At 38.9% G+C, this 9,385-nt stretch overlaps 1 protein-coding gene across 1 annotated transcript in view; it reads left to right on the forward strand.

Annotated features, from left to right (window-relative positions):
- Nucleotides 1-4,991, forward strand: part of LOC103506022 — a 13,837-nt gene extending 8,846 nt beyond the window's left edge. Inside the window, exon 9 of the mRNA XM_017442677.1 lies at nucleotides 4,828-4,991. Within this exon, the coding sequence (XP_017298166.1) occupies nucleotides 4,828-4,991 (164 nt within the window). The remainder of the gene's footprint in view (nucleotides 1-4,827) is intronic.
- The last annotated feature ends 4,394 nt before the right edge of the window (nucleotides 4,992-9,385 follow it).

Raw genomic sequence — 9,385 nt, forward strand, 5'->3', positions numbered from 1 at the left:
GAGAAGGAGAAAAAGAGAGAGGGGGGGAGAAAAGAAGAAGAAAGGGGGGGGGGAAGAAGAAGAAGAAGAAGAAGAATCCCAGGTCATACTGTCAACCTGTAAATTCCTCGAAGGAATAGGGTGTAAGTTCAAGGAGTCGCCCTTTGAGAGAGTTTTTGAAGTCTAAGGGACCAAGCAACTTTACTTGGTCCGATAGGGTAAAGTGTATTGGGGACTTTAAAGGGGCAAAAAACTGACTTTAAGGGTTAATGGGGGCTCTTTTAGTTTGAACACCCTGTATAATATATTTATGTATGAAAGCTATTTACTACGTGCTGAATCAGAGGAGATAACTGAAATTCCTTTCTTTTCTTTCTTCTTCTTTTCTTTCTTCATAGGTCTTTCTTCATTTTTCTCTCTCCCTTTCACCTTTTATCTCTCTCTCTTCCTCTCTCTCTTTCTCTACTTTTTCCTCTTTCTCTCTCTCTCTCTCTCCCGGTTTTCCCCACCTTACATATTTTGGATACTCTTCTTTCCCTCTCTCTCTCTCCTTCTTTCCATTTATCTCTTTCTTTCGTTCATTATTTCTTTAATTTCTTCCTCTTTCCTCCTTTCTATCCATCTCTCTCTCTCTCTCTCTCTCTCGCTCTCTCCTTCTTTCCTTTTATCTCTTTCTTTCGTTCATTATTTCTTTAATTTCTTCCTCTTTCCTCCTTTCTATCCATCTCTCTCTCTCTCTCTCTCTCTCGCTCTCTCCTTCTTTCCTTTTATCTCTTTCTTTCTTTCGTTCATTATTTCTTTAATGTCTTCCTCTTTCCTCCTTTCTATCTATCTCTCTCTCTCTCTCTCTCCTTCTTTCCTTTTATCTCTTTCTTTCTTTCGTTCATTATTTCTTTAATTTCTTCCTCTTTCCTCCTTTCTATCTCTCTCTCTCTCTCTCTCTCTCTGTTCCCTCCTCCTCCTCCTTTCAATCTCTCTCTCTCTCTCTCCTTCTTTCCATTTATCTCTTTCTTTCTTTCGTTCATTATTTCTTTAATGTCTTCCTCTTTCCTCCTTTCTACCTATCTATCTATCTCTCTCTCTCCTTCTTTCCTTTTATCTCTTCTTTCGTTCATTATTTCTTTAATGTCTTCCTCTTTCCTCCTTTCTATCTCTCTCTCTCTCTCTGTTCCCTCCTCCTCCTCCTCCTCCTCCTTTCAATCTCTCTCTGGGGGGGACTTTTATGAACACCCTGTATACGTATATACATATTATGTAGGTATACGTATAGTTACGTACAGACATGTAATACCTACCAGGAAACCCTAATTTTTAAACGGATAAATTAAGAAATCTGAATGTAGGCTCGTAAATCTCGTTTACAAAATTTCAGGTTTCTAAATTCATCTCTTCAAAAATTAAGGTGGTGGGGGGGGGACTTTTATGAACACCCTGTATACGTATATACATATTATGTAGGTATACGTATAGTTACGTACAGACATGTAATACCTACCAGGAAACCCTAATTTTTAAACGGATAAATTAAGAAATCTGAATGTAGGCTCGTAAATCTCGTTTACAAAATTTCAGGTTTCTAAATTCATCTCTTCAAAAATTAAGGTGGTGGGGGGGGGACTTTTATGAACACCCTGTATACGTATATACATATTATGTAGGTATACGTATAGTTACGTACAGACATGTAATACCTACCAGGAAACCCTAATTTTTAAACGGATAAATTAAGAAATCTGAATGTAGGCTCGTAAATCTCGTTTACAAAATTTCAGGTTTCTAAATTCATCTCTTCAAAAATTAAGGTGGTGGGGGGGGGACTTTTATGAACACCCTGTATACGTATATACATATTATGTAGGTATACGTATAGTTACGTACAGACATGTAATACCTACCAGGAAACCCTAATTTTTAAACGGATAAATTAAGAAATCTGAATGTAGGCTCGTAAATCTCGTTTACAAAATTTCAGGTTTCTAAATTCATCTCTTCAAAAATTAAGGTGGTGGGGGGGGGACTTTTATGAACACCCTGTATACGTATATACATATTATGTAGGTATACGTATAGTTACGTACAGACATGTAATACCTACCAGGAAACCCTAATTTTTAAACGGATAAATTAAGAAATCTGAATGTAGGCTCGTAAATCTCGTTTACAAAATTTCAGGTGTCTAAATTCATCTGTTCAAAAATTAAGGTGGTGGGGGGGACTGTTATGTACACCCTGTATACGTATATACATATTATGTAGGTATACGTAGTTACGTACAGACATGTAATACCTACCGAGGAAACGTGAGAAATCCTATACGTAATGAGAGAGGGAGAGAGAGGGAGAGAGGGAGAAGAAGGAGAGAGATAAACAGGGTAATGAGAGAGAGAGAGAGAGAGAGAGAGAGAGAGAGAGAAGAAGGAGAGAGATAAACAGGGTAAGGAGAGAGAGAGAGAGAGAGAAAGAGAGAAGAAGGAGAGAGATAAACAGGGTAATGAGAGAGGGAGAGAGAGAGAGAGAGAAAGAGAAGAAGGAGAGAGATAAACAGGGTAATGAGAGAGAGAGAAAGAGAGGGAGAAGAAGGAGAGAGATAAACAGGGTAATGAGAGAGAGAGAGAGAAAGAGAGGGAGAGGAGGAGAAGAATAAAGAGGGAACGAGAGAGAAGAACCCACACACATAGAGAGAGAGAGAATGAGAAGAGGGAGAGAGATAAACAGGGTAAGGAGAGAGAGGGGGGAAGAGAGAGAGAGATAAAAACAGATTGAGAATGAGAAGAAGAAGAAAGAGAAAGGGAGGGAGAGAAAAATAAAGAGAGAGAGAGAAAACAATAAAGAGAGGGAGGGAGAGAGAGAGAGAAGTATCCATAGAGAGAAGAGTGAGAGAGAGAAGAACACATAGAGAGAGAGAAAAAGTGAGAGAGAGAGAGAAGAATAAAGAGAAGGAGAGAGAAATAATGTGTGTGTGTGAGAGAGAAAGAGAAAAAGGAAGGAGAAGAAGAAAGAGAGAGAGAGAGAGAGAAAGAATGTGAGAGTGTGAGATGAGATAATATATGTGGGAGCAGTGACGTATGTCTGGAATTCGGGACGTGATTTTTCACGTTATCCAGAGATATCCCGAGAATATGAGAGAGAGAGAGAGAGGATGAGGCGAGAGAGGGAGAGAGAGAAGGAGGGAGAGAGAATATCAGAAACAACGAGAGAGAGAGAGAGAGGAAGAAGAGAGAGAGAGAGGGATTTATTCTTCCTGTTTTAAAATTCAAAGGTCAAATTATACTCATCGAAAATGAAAATGTGAATTTTTTGCTCGAAATTTAAATGAGAGTGTTTCCAGTTCCCACAACCTATGACACGATTTTTTTCCGAACGACAAGTGGGTAAGTGCGAACGTGGTCTTAGCATGAAAAATGGCGAATTTTTGCAACCATGTGCAACCATGGCACGATTTTTCGTCTTTTTTTTTATTTTATTATTTCTTTTTTTATATATAACTTAAACAAGAGCTAATGCCTATCTACATGTGATTTTATTGTAAAATTTTCTTGTATTTTATTGTATTTCTTGTATTTCTTGATTTTATTGTAAAATTCTCGGTCTATTTTTTTTTATTATTATTATTATTATTATTATTTTTTTGCGAGAGGTTTGAAAGAGGAAACTATAACAAGGGAGGTCTTATCGTTCCGAAAATAAAAGAGAGAAGGAAGACAGGATAGGAGAAAGCCAGCCGTTCCGAGAACAAACCTTATCTGTTAAGGATAAAATCCGATCCAGGCGGCAATCTGAGACCTAGCACTTGGAAGGCAGACGGGATATCACACAAGATAACTGGACTGTCTAGTTAAAAGGAATTTTCAGTTCTATTAGAGCAGTTAAGAACGTTCTAGCAATATAATTTTGTTACACAGACCACATGCGTCTAATGTAGCGGTTGTGTCATTACTATGAAATAAAAAGGGTGGTTTGTTTCACCACCTAGGTAATTAAAAAAAAAAAAAATGTTACAGTGTGATCTAAAATGATAAACGATTAGTCAGAATCGTTCCTCAAGGCGGATTATTTCGTTCCTACACCACTGCCAAAATGAGATGAAGTATGAGGAACTCACTCCCTAGGGAGAAAGAGGAAGAAGAGAAGGAGGAGAAAGAGAAGAGAAGGAGGAGGAGGAGGAGAATTTGCATTTAAAACGGTTTTGAAGACAACCAGGCTAATGTGGCAAAATAAGTACAGGGATGAGGTGAAGAAAGAAAACAAGAGAGTTTGAAAAAAAAGCAAAAGAAGAATAAAAAAAATTAAGGTGAGGAGATGGAGTACTGAAAGATATAGAAGAGGAAAAGAAGAAGAAGGAGACAGAGAAGAAGAAGAAAAAGAAGGAGAAGAAAAAGAAGAAGAAGAAAAGAAGGAGACAGAGAAGAAGAAGAAAAAGAGGGAGCAGAAGGAGGAAAAGAAGAAGAACAAGTGAAAAAAGTAGATGAGAAAGAAGAAGGAGACAGAGAAGAAGGAGGAGTAGAAGAAGAAGGAGGAGTAGAAGGAGAAGAAGAAGAAGAAGGAGGAGTAGAAGAAGAAGAAGAGGAAAAGGAAAACAGAAGAAGAAAGAGAACAAGAGTAAAAGGTACAGCGTCTTTTTCGTTAGGTCCTTGTTCGTTAGGTTGTGGGTTGCATTCCCGCCCGCGAGGAACTTTGAGTTAAACATACCTATAAGGTGAATGTTCAACCTTTTAAAGTTATTTTTTTTCGGAATTTTGACCTCAGATTTGGATTCTTCACAATTTTTTACGTAGAAATTGACCTTTTATTCATAATTTTTACCCAAATGCAATAATTCTGATCTCAAATCCTTTATTCTGTTTCCAGATCTTGAAGACTACATGAAGAACAACGGATCCTACACGAAACGCAAGAAGACAGTGCCACCCAACAAGTCCTATCTGTTCTATTACTATTCGGACGCTGAAAATATGAAATCCGAACAGATGTTCCAGCCAGACTATGAAGAAAAGGAGTGGAGAAATGTCTAAATAGTCTAAATACAGAAGAAGACCATAAAGTAGTGGCAAAAACGGCTGAAGGAAAACTGAAAATGGCTCAACTCAAGCTAGAAACAGCTAAATTGATGCTAAAATCAGCAAAAGTAGTGATAAACACAGCTGAACTAGGAACAAAAAAAAAACGATAAAGAAGTGGCAAACTCTTCAATCAATAATAAACATGACTAAACTAATGTAGGTATGAACATAAAGAAATTTTACTTTTGTCTGTGGTACATTACTCAGAATGGTGAAATTTTACTTTTTGGCAATCCTCACTTCTTATGCTCGCCCTAAGACCATAAAGTAGTGGCAAAAACGGCTGAAGGAAAACTGAAAATGGCTCAACTCAAGCTAGAAACAGCTAAATTGATGCTAAAATCGGCAAAAGTAGTGATAAACACAGCTGAACTAGGAACAAATGTTCCAGCCAGATTCTGGCAGGAACAACTGAACAACTGAGGTAATGTCCAAATTAAAAAAAAAAGAAGTAGTGGCAAACTCTTCAATCAATAATAAACATGACTAAACTAATGTATGAACATAAAGAAATTTTACTTTTGTCTGTGGTACATTACTCAGAATGGTGAAATTTTATTTTTCGCAATCCTCACTTCTTATGCTCGTCCTCGCCACTCACTGTCAGGTAGACCTGACAGCTCAGTAGACCTGACAGCTATACGTGATCAGGTCTACCTGATAATGAGTGGCTGGCCTCGGTCGGCTACTCTTCCAATGTACGACCAGCCTCAGGCTAATCCGCGCTAGTAAAAGTAGCGCTAATAAGCTTCCTTAGTGTGCGGGTAGTATGAGTATCATAGTGGATTTCCAATGACTTAATCAGAGATTTCACTAATGGGAGAATTTTTAATGATCCAAACAGTAATTTTTAAACACTCCTCCTTTTTGGATCTCTAAAAACTCCACCATCAGACAGATCAGAATTCACTTACGGACATTTCAGCGGCCGGATGGTCTATGATATGCAGCTCTGCCTCGTGTCCATCGACCGCCACCGTGATTATTCTGGTCCCAAACTCATCGTCTGAAATCAGAGACAAAATATGGCCGTTATTACTTTGGACGTTGGTAGAAGTGTGATAAAGAGAACCGTCACTGCTGAGGTCTTATTTTATCGTCCAAGGAGAAAGAAGACAGGATCTCCTCTCTTCTGAAGCTCGTTTCTCCTCTTTTGGCCTGATAGCGACTGTAAAATTCTTCTTTTACTGCACCTTTTCCCAATCTTATTTGGGGTCGGCGTTGCACCTCCATACCCTCCTATCTAATGCCTTCTCCCCTCTCCACCCCTTTCCTCTCAAGTCTTCCTCATCCATCGACCGCCACCGTGATTATTCTGGTCCCAAACTCATCGTCTGAAATCAGAGACAAAATATGGCCGTTATTACTTTGGACGTGGAAAAAAAAAGAAGAGAACCGTCACCGTGTGATAAAGAGAACCGTCACTGCTGAGGTCTTATTTTATCGTCCAAGGAGAAAGAAGACAGGATCTCTTCTCTTCTGAAGCTCGTTTCGCCTCTTTTGGCCTGATAGCGACTGTAAAATTCTTCTTTTACTGCACCTTTTCCCAATCTTATTTGGGGCCGGCGTTGCACCTCCATACCCTCCTATCTAATGCCTTCTCCCTTCTCCACCCCTTTCCTCTCAAGTCTTCCTCAACCTTATCTCCCCACCTCAGTTTTGGTCTCTTTCTCTTCCCCTGTACCGCTTGTACCGACTCAAGGCGGGATTTGAAAACGCAAAATCGATTCTTGATCCGGTCATTCAAACCTTCTGACCAAAATATGGAAAGAGTTGACTTGAACAAGTCATCCTTACTTAATAACATCCTTACTTAATAATACTTAATAACCCTAACCAGCCTAGCAAGCTGGCAGTTCCTCAAAGGGTTCTCTCTGCTTTTAAAGACCAAGCACAAGTCCTCACGATGGTTGACTGCGGTTCAGGACGAGCCAGCCAATTTAACATGGCTAGAGCTAGAGACCATCACCCCGGTGTATAGCAGATACAAAAAGACATCTTTTCTTTATTCTGCTATCGCCATTCGGCGAAAGCTAAAGCCGCTACAACAACAACCTATGTAACTCGTCTTGCCTCTCCATATAGTCCATATGTCCAGACCCTCTCTAGGGGTTAGAAAAAAGAGGGGAAATGAGCTTCAGATCTTCGGAAGAAGGGTCTTCGTGTTTTCAAAGAAAAAGTGAAATTTTTGAACCCTTACCCCTACACCACTGGTTTTAAGTTTCAACACCTTCGCTCCGGCACTCATTCAACATTCTCCCTACTCGTTCGGCCCACATTTTGATTTGATTGAAAATCGCGATAAGCAACCCGCTAGACTCGCTAGAAAACGTTTGGTCTGCTTTTGATTATTGTATTTTTTTTTACGAAAATTTAAACGAAAGTAAGAAATAAGAATTAAATAATCGAAAGTGTTTCGTAAAATCACAATTGGGCATCTTTACCCGTGTCGTAAGAACACACGCAAAAAAGAATAATAGAATAGAATAGGTAGACCCTGTTTATACAGAAGTCCCTGAAAAGTCATGTGTATTTGATACAAAATAATTTTAAAGTTAATAAATAAAAAAACCTTTCTTAAATTGAAATAATAATAAGCGAATAATACGGAAAGTAAAAAGGACCCAGTGTCCACCCCTGCGGAATGCCATTTTAGAAATTTGTCAATAAAAAGAATAGCTCGTTGGAAGCTTTATCTAGAACATATCGCATAAATCTTCATTTATTCTGTTTGTACAAGCCGTCATTTATTCGTTCAAAACGAATTATATAAAAGTTTTTATAAAACGGTAACAAAGTCGAAAGCATTATAATAATCGAGAAAAACACCTGATGCTCCCTGTTTTACGCGCACCTGTTGATAAAAGCTGTGTAAACTTTTTTTTTTTTTTTGACGCTTTGACGAAGAGAAATGCGGCACGAATTTAACTGAATAATTACGGTGTTTCGGAGGGGAATAAATTGCTGAATTTTCAGATTTTTTTTTTTTTACAAATTTGTAATAACTCTATTACGTAGGTACGTTTAAATACCTATCCCTTTTTTATAACAGAATTAGGTTTAAATAAATATGCGTTGTGTGGATATTTTTGATTCCCTTGTTTCTCTTTAGAATATGACTACCATTTGTTACACAAGTTACATTTGATGGCCGTCGTTTAGTGTAATTTTTTCCCGTTTTTCCACCGTCATGGCCAAGCTACTCCACATTTTAGTCGCGGTGGCCACGCTCGCCTGTCTTCTGGACGAAACCTTAGGTCGGCGCATGTCCCTGCGCGCCAAACGCAAGAAGGTTCTGCGTCAAATGCTCGAGAGGGAGGCGCGCCTGCGCAATGATACTCTGATGCAGCGCCTGCTGTACGAAGAAAGTTCTAAGTAAGTGGCCTTGCACACCGGAGGTCCCAGATTCGATCCCCGGTGGCCGAATTTGAGAGTATATCTCGCGCGCTAGAGGTCCCTAATTACCTAAAAAGAAACAGACACGAAAAAAAAAATCTGGTGTGAACATCACACGACTTTCCTTATCCTATTGAAAGATGCTTATTTGGGTGTTCTTCTATTGTACATTTTACAATATCTCTAACCGTTTAGTCAGTATTGCTGAAAACCGCCCAAAAGTGCTTGAAAGCCGCCAAAAAGTGGCCGAAATGACGTCAACTACAGCACTTATCCTAACCAAAAGTTTTGTGTTGTATCCATTTATGGACTTCATACCAAATTTTAAGTCTCTAGCTCATACCGTTCCCGAGATATTGTTAAATTACACCGAAAACCGCCAAAAAGCGGTAAAATGCCGCCAACCGTTGCACCGGTCTTAATCAAAAGTTTCGTGTCGCATCCTTGTCACATTTGACAGCTACATACCAAATTTCAAGTCTCTAGCTCTTACCGTTCTCGAGATATTTTGTTTACAGACAGACACACACACGGACCAATGGCTGAAACTTTGGATTTAGGCTCTAGAGACCTCAAAACGTGTTTTGACACTAAAAACTGACCATCGAAAATTTGACCCGATTACATTACTTCCCTTCCTATAGGATAAGGAAAGTAAAAATGACTTATGGGTAGGCACTGTAGGCAGGTAGGTATTTTTCTTGGTTTTACAGACTCCTGTAGGGTAGCACTTACAGGGCTTATGTAGGAAATATCTTTAATGGACATCGCCATTTGGACTCAAGGTTCATTGTAATCGTAAGGATGAGAAAACTTCGAGTCACCTATGTAGGTACAGAGGTACTAAAAGGGTACCTCATCAAGGTAGTTAAAGGTTCATTAAATAGAATTTGGTATCAACGTAGCTAGGTGAGTACTGCAAACACGCATCTAGCAATTTTGATAAATTG

This window comes from Diaphorina citri, unplaced genomic scaffold (assembly GCF_000475195.1).
Source record: "Diaphorina citri unplaced genomic scaffold, Diaci psyllid genome assembly version 1.1 scaffold209, whole genome shotgun sequence".
Lineage (NCBI taxonomy): Eukaryota > Metazoa > Arthropoda > Insecta > Hemiptera > Psyllidae > Diaphorina > Diaphorina citri.